The following is a 14,534-nucleotide window of genomic DNA, read 5'->3' as shown; positions in this document are numbered from 1 at the left end:
TCGGCAAACACTCACACACACACACATACAAAGGTGCTAACACCACACTAAAGGAGAAACACAGAGTAGTGTTTATAGCGCAGATTGGAGCATGAGAGTGTGTGAACACAGGTATGTAAATGAAGCAGAGTATGAAACGTGACCAGATGAGGCTCAGGACTCACACCGGGGAGGGTCAGGTGACAGAGACAGGAGGGTCATAATGGCATCATCCAGGTCAGTGGGTAACTGATTTGTGAGCTGTGCTGGGCGGAGCCTTGACAGACATGGGGCGGGGCATGAGGGGGTCAGGGGTCACCACCTTACCTCAGGGGTCATGCAGCTAATGGTGTCTAGATCATATCCCGCGGTGAGGAAGTGGGTGGTGTAGAACTGCAGCTGAAAGTCACCCAGCCACGTCACTACTGCCTGCTTCTAGAACACAGAACACAGAACACTACTGCCTGCTTCTAGAAGAGTCCACGAGCTTCTTCATAGAGCACAGGCCTGTTCTAGAACACAGCACTGAATCTTTTAAGGTGGTCCTAAATGTTAGGACACATGCAAAACCGAACTGTAAATACAGAAATGACCCTGTATTATGTTCAGCATTTGATTAATTAAACTATACTTATTATTTAAAAAGTAAGGAATAAAATAACTCCATGGGTAATTGATAAAATAAATCAATACTACTATTAATGATAAAAATTAAATAAAAATACACTCATTTTCCCTCACCAAAAAATAACATATCATGTTTTGAGATCTCTGCCACTGGTTTTTAAGTTGGGTTTATGCAACCTTCTCAGTACAAATGAAGTAATGGAAATGAAGAGCAATGTGGTTTCACAGATAGGCTAAACATATTCCAAATTTTAACAGCTTTATTTTTTCCCAGCAGACCCAGTAAAATATTTGAACGAATTTTATATGAATTTTACACAGGAGGTAGGAAGAGGACGAATGACAACATTTGACAATATTAAAAAGAGTACACTATAGTTCTATCCAAGGCATAATTAAAAATAATAATAATAGTCAGGTCCTTACCATGTCTTAAAATAAGTTAACTTCAATCTCATACTGTTTGATTTATAAAATATTTTATTAAGAAGGTAAAGAGAGAGAGCTTTGTTTGCACCAAAGGCTAAAGATGAATTTCCTTTCACCTGAATTGAACATATATATAGCAGCAGAAGTCCCTGAGGCAGAGATCTTAAAACTACTACTGTGGCTCCTGAGTAACACTAGGTGTAGCCTAAATAAGAATGTTTTACTTCCCCTTTAAAGGTAATTTTAGATGTTTGTCTATAAAGCACTGACATACAAGCCTTATTCTGTGAATGAATTTAATTACAAAGAATTCTGGATGAGACCAACCAATTAAGACACACTACATCATTACTACTTTTCCTTTTCTGACTGAACCCCTCTGTCGCCTGGCAACCAGTGAATGTTTGATCATGGAACGTGGCATCTGCTTGGTTCTAGAACACACAGAGGGTATTTAACCCTCGGCTTCACAAAGCAGTTCTCGAGCAGAGCAGCAGCATGTGGGTGTCTCAGTGTGGTGCGAGGGCAGGGGGTGGGTGGAGGAACAGAAGGCAAGACAGCAACTGACTCCTCGATGTGTCTGTCACTCTGCCTGTCTCCATGGTGACACACTTGCATGCCTATTCTCAGGGTGTGAGCTGTTCAGGTGCAGCACAACAGAGAGCTCACTGTACCTGCTGAAACCTATCTTTGTGAGTGGCCTTCCTCCCAAACCAAAGCGTGGCTTGAGAAAAAACAAAAGCAAAAGTACACAGAACAAAAGATCTTTCATTCAAAAACTCACTCGCACGTCATCCTCCTCTGCCTTCCGCTCAAATGACCGCTGCTCATGAACTGTGCAGCCAGAGGAACCTTTATGTTGAAATAAAATGGAGACAAAATGGGGAAACAATGAACAAAAAGAGCAATATTTAGTTGCATCTACTCAATGCCTTTTATCATGGCTGGTGACTGGTGGATGCAGTTATGTAATTTCTGGTTTCTGACATTTCTTACTAAATTCTTAACAGATTACATTGGGGGGAAAAAAAAAAAAAAAAAAAGAATAAATAATCATTTACTAATCATAATAAACACTGAACGGTGCCATTATTCTTAATCTAGACAGAAGGAAGCATTTTAATTCAGCAATGGTCTTAACTTTTGCAACTTTTAAAAAATCTGACAGCTTGTTATGACATCAGTACTCACTAATTCATAATTTAAATAAAGTTGCATTGAAACTAAGAAACTCCCTTAACAGTTTGCTTTTAAAACTTCAGCATTGTTCAATAATTAATTAATTCAGGTAGCAAGTGATGTATGAAGGCTATCATAATAAATCTTGTAACAGCTCTCATGCTTGGCTAGTTTTATGGTGCTGTTTTAGTAGTAGATGTCCCATACATCACATAAACTAGCAGAATTACAGCAGATTAAAAAGCTCATTTATTTGCTCATTTAAAAGTAAGAACAGTAAATCAAATACATATTTAGTACCCAAATTTAGATAGGTAAAAGGCAGTTTGGGAAACTACTGCAAGCTGCAGTATTTCGGACTTAAACAAACAGCCAAAACCAAAAGTAAAACCAAAGTTGCAGCCTTTGAAAAAACTTAAAACACATACAACTAGACCTAGATTTTCTTCCTGTCTTTGTTGGAGTCTTTTTAACCAAAAAATGTTCAGTTCAGGCTGCCTTATTTTTGCAGATGTGCAAATGGCCCAAGTCGTATAAACTAAGCAGGACATACAAGGAGAAAAAACTGCATGTTCTGGTATATTACATCACTATATTGTCACAAAGCAAAATAAATACAGGAACTTCTATGTGGGACAAATGTGACGTCATATAATTGTTTACACAACATACTGTATGTGATTTTTGTTCATTTTAGTGAATACCAGCCAATAACTACTAGAGTGGATTTGCTTATAATGATGCAAAAAAAAAAAAAACTTTCAGTAGACAACAAGTTAGAGGACCAATCAAAAAGAAACACTGATAATAGTTTACAGTTATGGGTGTGTTTGGAGGTGATAGTAACTTGCCAATCTAAACATAATGAATGCTTTCACTTTTCATTTAAAAGTATTATCCATTGAGTAATTCTTGTTCTAAGTCCACACGTCGGCCCGCTTATTTGTTATCTTGTGTCTTTGTTTGGCTGTCAGTAAGGTATTTGGATTGATGTAGTCTCTTTCCTCTTTTAGAGTGGCTACAGCTGCTCAGGCTAATACTGTTAACATATTAGCAGCATAAACTGCTGATGTACAAGTAAATCTTTGTTACAGCAACCAAACCCTAAAATGAACAGATTTCTGAGAAACCGAAGATCTGTCTGCCTGTTACAAGATGCGTTAGAACATTTTTTATTAATAAAAAATAACTTACAAGGACCGAGGAGAGAAAAGCTGCTGGTGTTTAATATGAACAGACAGGTGGTCTTTAGAGGGCCAAGCTGACTAAAAGTGAGATGAAGAATAAAAGAGATCCAAACAAGCCCTGAGGGAGTTATTGGACTCGTGAATGTCGCCTTGATAATTTTTAATTCTCATCATTTTATTACAAAGTTATTTTTTTCTTTTGTTAGAGAAGTATTCCAACTGCATTCTTTTCTGGAAGTGAAGACAAGATGGAGACAAATACTGTCTTATTATTGCTGCAAACCATCTTGAACTTAACGATATTAGTGTCTTCAGATGAGTATGTGCTTACTTGTTGACTGCTCAACAGAGTGCGACTGCTCCAGGAGATGCTCCTTGGCTTTTACTGACTGAGACAGCACAGTGGCCAAGAGCTAAAACACAAAAACACACATGCATAAGCAGAACCATAAAGAAACATTTACTCAAGCATAGTCATTCAAATCCCAGAGGTGCCTTTTGACTCAGCTTAGTACACACAGAAGAGACAGACTCTGGCTCACAACCCCCCTCCTCCTGCACCTCCTGCAATTTCCTGCTGCAGCTGAAATACTAGAATAACGATGTTTTACATGCATAAACACAGAAACACTATCCACTTTGCAGAATGAGGATTTCTAAAGTGCTGATGAAAATACACTCTTAATATCGATAGATTAAATTGAACTTTGAATGAGTTGAAAATGTTGAGAAACTGCAGTTTTCTTGGAATGTTACTGGTCTGCAGGGGTCAGGACCTATAAAAAAAATACTCCAAGGAAGAAAAAACGATGAACTGGCAACAGGGTCATAGGCAACTAAGCCTCACTGATTTACATTGGGAGCAAAGACTGACTCAATTTGTCTAATCCAATAGAAACATGTTGCAGAATGTTCTGTATAGGACTGCATAAGTGCAGACCAGTCAGAGTGACTACATTGGGCTTGTGAGGATCAGAAATATACCACAAAGCAATGCGATAACCTAGAACTAGGATGCACTGTGGGATGAAAATCAAGCCGACAGGTACAGCATGATGTTTTGGGCAATGCTCTGCTGGGAAATCTTGGGTCCTCCCATTCATGTAGATCTGCTTATAGGTTGTTGCTGATCAAGTACAACCCTTTAGAAGACAGGTATTGGTCCAATGAACACAACAAGTGTAAGATGTTCACTTGGTGTCCATATTCTCCAGATCTAAATCCCATCAGGAATATGTGGAGAGTGCTAGACAAACAACGTCAGTCCATGGAGGTCCCAAGTTGCTGTTTTCAGGACTTAAAGGACTTTGTGTCAGATACTGCATCATGCCTCCTCAGACAGAAAAAAATGTTTAGCTCAAATATGGCCCACAGTTGTGTTTGACCCATATTTGGCCTTGACTTACAGCGTTGACTCCATGTGAGTGTGGCTGCCAAAACTCAGCCACATGACCACCACTTGTGGCCAACAAGGGAATTGTTGTAACCTATGTCCAGGCTAGCTTCTCATATTTGGACCGCTTCTGGCCCACACAACACTTGCTGTAAATGTCATTAAGGCAGGCCAACTGCATTTGATTTTGTAATCTATTTTCTATTTCCGGTTTACATTTTAACTAAATTAACATAACACATTTAAATGTGAGTTTAAATGTGGGAAGCTTAAACTCAGGCTTACATCATGTAAATGCAAAAATTACATTTCAATTCAGTGTAGCTAGCAAATCATATTTAAATTCATGGTTTGCTGTGAGTGTCACACAAAGCAAAAATACATCATCATTATAATTTCTGACACATCCCTGTAGTGACTGTAAAAAAAAAAAAAATTAAGATGAATCTTGTTTGACGTAAATCTAATTTCTGCTGTCTATAATAGTTGCTAGGTGACTACAGTGTGTTCACTGTTGAAAAATGTGGTGCTAATTTCTACAAAGAAACACAGGAAACACTTGTGGTTAACTTGGTAACTAGAGTAGTGTTTATTTCCTGAAAATGTTTTGCTCTTTCCCAGAAATGATGTGTCTGTTGTTCTGTAACAATACACACAAATATGTGCAGTGTCTTACCTTTACTCCCTCTGCTTGTGCGTGCAGGCCTGGAGCATTAAGGCCATGAGTGTTGACCCCTGGTGTGGGTGCTGGGTGAGGACTAGGTGCAGGTGTGGTCAGAACATGCGTGTTTCCAGAGCTCTGAAGGCTGCTTGATGACCGAACACTGCCGAGGCTGCCCACGCTGCCGCTGCGCTCACCACCTGTACACGTAAACACACATTTAGACAGGGAGCACTTCTCACATTCAGACTTTCACACTGTTCTCCCAAAAGCACATTTGTGAGTTTACCTGCCAGTGGTTTGCGCAGCACCCATATGTCCTCACTGGTGCTGCTCTGATGTCCTAAAGTGGGAGAGCCTTGAGGACTCAGCTCTGCAGGCCGTGAACCTGTCACACATGCATGCACACGCACACAAACATTCGTAACTGCAACTCTTTTACTCTATTTTCAAGGAAAAGTTCTTGCTATCACAAATGCAGTCACTACTTAGATACACGACCAATGTGTGTGTGATAATGTGTGTTGAAGGTTAATTGAACACCATCAGACACACAAAGTTACACTCACTCACCTACACATGCAGCACCTCAAAGTGCTAAAGATTTTGTAAACTCCTCGTTGTTCAGAACATCACAGCTTTATGATGGTGCATTGCTGTTCAGCGTTACTTAAATATCAAATTATTCAAAAGTGTATTTTCGTTCATTGCATCACCTCTAAGCTGCCCATGTTAGTGAAATAACTGATTAGCTCTACTATGTTTAAAATACCTGCTCAGGGCATACCTTTCATTAATAACAATTCAGTTTATTTTTATTTTTTCTAATGCTTTTTCTAATTCTCTAATAATGAGAATTTTGATGAGATTCAGTCCTTTTCTGCCATTTTTCTGACATAATTTCTTCCAGCAGCTTTTAGCTGGCGGGGTTGTGTTAATCAGCCTTTCTCCTTTAAAATATTCCAAAGATCTTTTACTGGATTCAGGTCAAGTGATTTAGCAAGGTCCCAGTTTTCACTCTTTTTTTTTCTTTAAAACTATTAACAAGCTCCAAGATTACTTCTCTGCCAAGTTCCTGGAGATTGGGAGTCATCTGGTTAGCCAGTATATTGTTTCATGCATGTAATCCTATATCATCACAATGATGCTTCAAAGGTGGTCTGGTCATGTTCACATCAAACATGTGAGCTGTACAAATTTTAAAGGCTAAAGTTGTGCAGTTTTCCACACTGTGCTGTTACACCAACTGGTGTTCGTTTTACAGAGCTAATAGCAGTCTATTTGTAGCATCCTCTGCAAAGTTCCTGATTAGTGTTAAGACGGCTTGTTCTATGTCCTGATTACTACTGCTACTGAAGTTTCATTGATTTTTAAATTGTCAGAGATTTAAAACTTCCAGTCTCTGAAAATGGTTGCAATCAAATTATTCAGTTCCTTTGATGATTCATTTTCATGCACAGCCATGAAGCATGCAGGTAGATACAGACCAAAAGATAATTTTATAATCATGTACATGTAACTAGGCTATCTGGAAACACTGGTGGCCTCTGTTTTGTTTTAGTGATCACTGGTTTTTCAACTTGTGTGTCATAATCACAGGTGTGTTCACTGTTGTTGCAGTGAGTTATATAGTATTCTAAATACAGTATTTCCTCATAATTTGTTTTGAATCATTCATAAGAGAAAGTACAATATTTCTCAACAAAACAGCAATGATTGAGTGGTGATACAATTTTAAGTTGACATTTAATTGGTATTCTACAGGGATGTGGTCACATCTGTTGTATATGCTGTGTTTCAAATAAATTACAAGAATATATGCATTACCAATCAAAAGCCTGGCACACCTATTTATTCAAAGTTAATTGATGGGTGAATCCAAACATTTGAGTGGTACTTTCAATAAGGTGGTAAATAATGTCCCTAGATATTTTTTTCTAATACACAATAGCATGTTAAGTTATAAAAATAGTGTTGTAAATTATTTCAGTTAAAGGGTCAATTCACTCAGATTAAAAGAGTCTATTGAAATTTCCTCCTCTGGTATTGAAAACTGTAATGAAAAAAAGCCATAGATTTATCTGTGAATAGTTTGCACTATTTTGTATCATTGATAGAAAATTATTTCTAACAAATTGAAATAACTAAAATCCATCTGCAGTGGTGCAGGAAATCTTTTTGTCATCTGGGTGAACTGATCCTTTAATAAACCATGACATCAAGCTAATAGATGATATGTTGCTTTGTTAAAGACTGTGTAAAGGATGCTTATCTGTGATTTACAGTATGTACCTGTCTGACTCTGCTGCTCCTGAGAAGTGGAGAGAGGAGGAGAAGTGGACAGAGGAGGAGTAGACAGAGAAGGAGGAGAGATGGGAAGAGGAACATACCCAAATGAGGAGAAGCGAGGGAGGGACTGTATGTCAGGGTGAATGGGAGGAGGGGGTGGCAGATGCAGAGGGAGGACTTTGGAGGGGGGATATGAGTGTCCGTTGACCGAGGCAATGGGACAGGGATTGGGTCTGCGGAGCAGGAGTGTGTGGCACTGCTGGGACGGGGAGTGACCTGGACACATGCCAGGAGGACAGGGAAGTAGGGGGTGCAAAACAACAACAACAACAACACAAAAACTGATCAGTCAACTGGAAACAAAACAAGTCTAATCAGAAAATCAGAAAATGCAAAAATAATAACTGATTAAAATCAAAACATGAGAACAGAATACATCCATATATCCACAGGGAATATATCAATATAAATGAAAATATATTATTTATTTGGCAATAAAGCAAACAAACAATATGAACAAAAGCATCACAGTCTAGTAGAGCAGGAGCCTGTCCTACAAAGCAGGGTAAGTGGCTTGTTGTGGTAACTTCATGTTCAGCTCTAAATTTTAAGTTTCAAAAAGATGGTTTGTTCTTACCAGATTTTATCTCCATGGCAACTAGAGCTGATAAACTAATCTGCCCCAGAGCAGGCGATGTTCTAAACTAAGAGATCAACTCATATAAAATAACTGCCTCTTAAATAATCAGTTCTTTTATTTATAAATGAAAAATACAAAAGACAGCGAGAAACCTCAGTCTGACCCTCTTAAGGTTAAATACAAACTGTGTTGTTTGACATATGCAGTGACCAGATTAATGTAGATATTTACATTTCCTTCTTACTTTGGTTCCAGCAGCTGTGTTGCTTTTACCCAACCAGGAATACACAATTGTGGTTGGTCTCCTCATGCCAACGTGGGCACACCAAGTGTTAGATAACCTGGTTTTACATACAAAGTTGAAAACCAGCGTTGTAAAACCACTTAAAAAGATCTCAATTGTCAGGGTTAGTTAAGCCAAATTACCCAAGGATACCCTGAGTATATTGAACCTGCTGTGTAATAAAGGCCCCAGGTTGGTTGAGGGAGTTTTATCAATTAAGGAGCATGACAGAAGGATCAGAAATTTAGAGGAAGAAAGAGGGAAAACAGCCAGTAGAGGAGTATGCTTGAGTAATGATAATGATTGACAGGTTGGGGAAAACAGATGAGCTGCCCGAAGAGGCTGATGAAACTGCAGCTATCTACGACTATGTATAAGCTACAGCAGAACAACTGCTGAATTCACACATGCAAAAGCTCACACACACACACCCATGTGCACACAGCTGTGATGTGGGTGGTCACCTGCCCTCTTGATGACCTCCACCATGTTAGAGGGGAAGTAGCCCACACGGTCATTTCCAGTGCGGTTGTCATGAATACAGCCTTTCCATCGGCCGTCAGAGTGCTGCTCCAAAACCTACACACACACACACACACACACACACACACACAGTGATAATAGCATGGTCACATCTCCACAAAAGTGAATGTACAAATTAAGATCAACCACATCACATACAAAATCAACATTTCTAATTATAGCACGAAAAACGTGCAATATCTTCTGCTAGTAAACAACCTAGTATGAAACAGTTTGCTAGGATATATACAAATACAAAATGAACACAATGTGAAAAGGAACTTTTAATAAAAGAGACATATTTATGGGGAACAATTGATACTGTGTATATGTAAATGGTATTTATAAAAAAATGAATGAAAAAAAAAAGTAGAATGCATTTTAAATAAGTAGAAAACAAGAAATTAATCTAGCATGACCCTGTTATTTATTTATTTAAATTAACATTAAACTGCTATGTAATTTGAAATATACTGTGATAAGTTTTTCCATCGTATATCATTATTAAATAAATGCTAAATAACAAAGATGTCGTCTATGTCTACCATATTACCTATTACTTTTGCAAGCTAAAATTAGCTTTGTCATTGAGTTAGCTACAAAACACACAACAGTTTGTAGTAATAGAAAGTTTCTGACTTAAAATATTCAGTAATAACTATCCATAACTAAATATAACTTCATTGAAAAATCACATCTTTTTAACATTTAAATTCAAGTACTCGCATGCTGCATAAACACCATGCATTGCACAAAGCTACGAAAGAGTACAGAGTAATTACAGTATATTACCAGTTTAATGTAGTATAAATGTGTATATATAAAGAGTCTAATAAAATATTAATTGTGTTCATTTCTATGGATAACATTGATGGATGGGGTACCTGCAACCACCATTCACCATGAGACTCAGTCCACAAAACATCAGTCACACACAAAGGATACCTTCACCTCTGCCATCTTTAATTCTCCAGAGAGTCTTATTCAGGTTATTTTTCTCTTGCAACAACAGTTCTTTATACAGTAACTTAATGAAGATGTTGTGTTTTTTCTTTTTTTTGTTTTTTTTTACTTAAGCTACCCAAATTATGGATATGCTATTTTTTTCTCTTAAGATTTACCTGAACCCATCAGACCCATGGGACTGTGAGTGATGGGGTTCCTCGTGAATTACTAGTACTCAAACACAGTCAAGAAGGTTGACATTTAATTTAATTCTGGGAGTATTATGAGATGATTGTACCGTAATGATGTCTCCAGCTTTGATGTTCAGGCTGGTAAGGTCATAGTTGTTGCAGTAATCCTTCAGCGCTCGAACCTGCATTGCAGCTGAGGCATCTACAAAACAAGAAGATAGACAAGAGAGTGGAAGGAAGGGCAGCACTCACAGGCAGATCAGCTGTTAGACTATCAATAAAACAAGTAGTAAATCTTGTTCTCAGTATGGATATTAGTATTAATGGGATCAAAGATCAATTTAATTTTATTTGCTATCAAAGCCACATAAACAGTGGTGGTGGATTAATCTCTAATTAACATATTCCTTTTCAGCATTAAAAACTCATATGTGCATGTGGACATCAATTAAATAAAAAGGTAGAAAAAAAGAGAGCATACTCGTTAGATCCACTGTGAAGTGAACTATTACCATTTAGCTTACTAGAGATGTGGGCAAAAATCTTTCACGCAAGAATCACCACAGGACTAGATTTATACAGCACTACTCATCACTCCCCATTCACACTTGATAAGCTACATGTATAACTAAAGCTACCCTGGGGTAGACTGACAGAAACATAGCAGCCTCTTCAACCACCACCGATCATTCATTCACATTCATATACCAGTGATGCCGACACAGGTAGCAAGGTGGGTGAAGCGTCTTACTGAATGACCAGCTCTACAGTCTGACCCATTCTACCACCTTTGCATTCAGACCTGAATAGATTCTAAACTAGAAGCACTCAGAGCGCACACCTCTGACAAGCTGATGTGATTTTTTTTTCTAATGAGTGTGGGCATTATTTTTGAGTAAGAAGGTAGGCTAGGCTAGCTAGCTAGGCTAAGTAAAACTTATAGTCTTTGCACTGCTGGCAAAACATGGATACATTTGTCTATGTACCAATGAGCAAATGATGATAAACAAATAACAGAGATTTTAATTACCAAAAAAAAAAAAAAAAAAGAAAAGAAAAGAAAAGAAAATATGTTGAGGTATATGTTTCCCTACACTTGACCAGGAAATAGTCAAGTAATGGTAATGGTCAATGGTGGGTGATGAAGAGAGACCAAAGTGTGTTGTATCTCTCAAAATATTAGCATCTGACAGTATGAAGCTAAAAAAGTTACAGTGCCACTTTGGGACTTCTCATCTTAAACACAAAGAAAAGCCTGTTGATTACTTTTTTGGTTGACACTATTGTTATAAAAAGGGGGCCCTGCAGAAAACATTTGGGAACCAGTGACTTCAACATATATGTATCATGCATGTGTTTGTGCATTTGTGTTGGAGCTTAAGGCCTCACCTCTCAGTAACTGTTTGATTTCACGGCTGGCCTGTGTGGTGGTAAACTGGTTAACAATGTCCAGGGCAGTTTGACTCAGTGTGTTCCTCACTCCTGCACTGATGCCACTCTGGAAGGAAGAAGAAAAGGAAAGTGACTGACGCTGCTAAATGAAAGTGTAAAAAGGATGTGGTAGAATGCACCTGCCTGTTGCTAACACCGTTTTGTACGTTACCATGGCAATAACCTTCAATGCGTGGTACAATAGGACAAAAGGCAATGGTGAAAAAAAAATCCCTGATCAAAAGAAGGCTTATGCATTTGCATTTTAACACATCTAAGGCAGGTTTGAACGTTGCAGACAGGAGTCCAGACTCCTTAGCTATACTTCTATGTAACCAGCCAATGTTTCCCAGAGGTTTCTTCACACACTGAAGTGGGATGAATGACAAAAACTGAGGCGTAAACTTGCTTGACTGAAGAATGTTTGACAGGATTAACAACTATATATAAACACATTTAACAGAGAAACTTACATCTAGCAGCAGACGCACTACATCTGTCTTCCCACAGAGGGCAGCTTGATGAAGTGCTGTGCCACACTCCGACTGTCTGTTGATATCTATACCAGCCTGAATCAGCAACCTGCAGCACAACATAATACTGATATTAACATTTGATAGAGCAAGTTCACCTGAGTGACAATCACAAACAACCTAAAAACAAAATGCACATTAAAAATAAGGATAAGCACAGGCAATGATGCAAAATAAATACCAGCAGAAATGAGTTTTAGTGTGTTTTGTATTGATCTTTTTCTTTCTATAAGAATTTTTCTTCCAACAAGCAACTAACAAGGTTGTTTCTGTTTTTGACTGACAAAAGCAGCCAGCCATAGAGTCAGCACTCCAGAATGAGCTAAAATGAGTTAAAGTAAACAAATGGCAGGGTTTCGCATACAACAAATAAAATGAAGAAATCCTGTCAACTTTTGAAGTGGAACTTTTCTGAGATGGTAATCATGAACATTTGAACTTTTGACTGGATAGTGAAAGTAAAAAGACAGTGTGAACTGAGGGTGAGCTCTTAAAGTGGCAGACTTTTGGCAGATTTTCATACATTGGTGTGCCCTAACACAGGCTAATTCAGTATCAATGTTGCATCCTGTCCCTTCTCTGAGCTCTCTCGCACAAGTAAAGGCCAATGCAGATGTTGACTCTTGTCTTATATCTTCCTCTGTCAATTTCAATCTTTCTTTTTCTCGTTTCCTTCAATGATGTCTGCTCATGTTTCTTTGCTGAATGAGGCATGGTGCACATTCAAAATGGGCAGTGTGTTGATATCAGAGTGTTGTAAATCAAAACGCAACTCTCACCTAAGGCCACAGAAGGTAAAAAAGTTGTGAAATGTGCATAATGAAGTCAGTATGTCATTGAAATGAAGTGCAGATTTTTAAGTTTGAAAACTTATGTAGCATTGCATTAAAGCCGAAACAGGGACAGCGTTAAGGAGGAATAATATGCATATTCACAGGTTCAGTTATGCAGAGTATAGGAGTTACATCTACGTTATTTCAATGCAAGCCATGAAATATGTGAATTTTTATTTTCTAAAGTTTTTTTTGTGGTTTAGTGAATGTCAGCATAGGAAGTTGTGCTCAAAGTTTGCTGGTATACTTACATGTAGCTCCATAATTGAGTAGGTATTTAGCTATTCAACATTAGTAGTTTACTTATGTTCCCTGTGAAAGTTTATTTGGGCATTTATTCAACAAGAAACGCCTTTACCTAAAAGCCCATTATGAAGATATCTCCCTTCAAAAGAATATTGATTATATTATTAAAAAAACAAAGTACATGGACAAGGAGCAACAGCAACACAAAGATGAGACAGAATAAAGAGCACCTTTTAAACTTCTCTAGCGCTCAACAAATAGTTTCTTTACACAAATACTCATACAGCACTTCTCATTCTGTATTAGCACTATATATGCTGGGCTTCTTCTCTACAATCACAGAATGATGAGCAAATCTGGGCATGTGGGCATTAAGTCCTGCCCAGTTTTTTTACTTTGTCAGGTGAAAGGGCTAGGGATCAAGCCCCTAATGTTGCAAAAGACAACCACTCTACCATGGCAGCCACAGCTGCCTAATGAAAATAGAGGCAGACGGAGAATGACAGAAGGGTGGTAGCGAAAGACAGCAAACCTCAGAAAACAGCTGGTGTTCCTGTGCTTAATGCTTCTAAACTTTTGAATACACGATGAGATCAGTTTGCAAGTCATATCAAATGGAGATTGTGAATATAGTGAGCAAAATGGCCTCTGCAGGCATTATGCATCCCAATACAGCTGACATTCTGTTTTGAGTGGCAAAATCTTCTTAAAACTGTACATGATGCATATATTCTCAGTATCATCAATAATAAGCACAGAAGGTGAAAATAAACTAAAATAATAATTCAAGTTTGTATTGGATAAGTCATGCAGATGAGCAGACAGAAGGACAGAGTGACTGACAGGTAGATGAAGTGGGTGAGACAACAGACTGAGAGGAGGATTCAGTCCAACCGTATAACTTCTATATGTCCATTCTTAGCCGCGAGATGCAGAGGTGACACTCCGTTGGGGTCAGAAGGTTTTGGTTCTATCATGGCTGCACACATGTTGCTGCTGAGAAGGAGTTGAACCACCTAAACACACACGGGGTGGGGTGGGGGTGGGGGTGTTGGGGGGGGGGGGGGGGGGGGGGGGGGGGGGGGGGGGGACAGCATTACTTACACAAGTATTATATGAAGGGTCCCACAAGTCTTTGTCAAACCAGGTAAAAAGATTTCTAAGGA

At 38.4% G+C, this 14,534-nt stretch overlaps 1 protein-coding gene across 3 annotated transcripts in view; it reads right to left on the bottom strand.

The window, feature by feature from the left end:
- si:dkeyp-9d4.3 (caskin-1) overlaps positions 1–14,534 on the bottom strand; it is a 36,599-nt gene that overhangs the window by 8,218 nt on the left and 13,847 nt on the right. The window contains exons 6-15 of one of the 3 annotated variants that reach the window (XM_041982902.1): positions 14,263–14,384; positions 12,230–12,338; positions 11,715–11,823; positions 10,433–10,527; positions 9,132–9,246; positions 5,745–5,843; positions 5,471–5,655; positions 3,733–3,814; positions 1,820–1,887; positions 307–414 (exon numbers count right to left, since the gene is read on the bottom strand). In XM_041982902.1, the coding sequence (XP_041838836.1) occupies positions 307–414; positions 1,820–1,887; positions 3,733–3,814; positions 5,471–5,655; positions 5,745–5,843; positions 9,132–9,246; positions 10,433–10,527; positions 11,715–11,823; positions 12,230–12,338; positions 14,263–14,384 (1,092 nt within the window). The remainder of the gene's footprint in view (positions 1–306; positions 415–1,819; positions 1,888–3,732; positions 3,815–5,470; positions 5,656–5,744; positions 5,844–9,131; positions 9,247–10,432; positions 10,528–11,714; positions 11,824–12,229; positions 12,339–14,262; positions 14,385–14,534) is intronic. The other 2 variants (XM_041982903.1, XM_041982904.1) reach the window with 2 other exon arrangements.

Source organism: Melanotaenia boesemani, chromosome 4 (genome assembly GCF_017639745.1).
Source record: "Melanotaenia boesemani isolate fMelBoe1 chromosome 4, fMelBoe1.pri, whole genome shotgun sequence".
In the NCBI taxonomy this organism is placed as follows: Eukaryota; Metazoa; Chordata; class Actinopteri; order Atheriniformes; family Melanotaeniidae; genus Melanotaenia; species Melanotaenia boesemani.
Note: the sequence above shows the minus strand (reverse complement) of the source record. Positions and strands in the feature narration are given on the sequence as shown.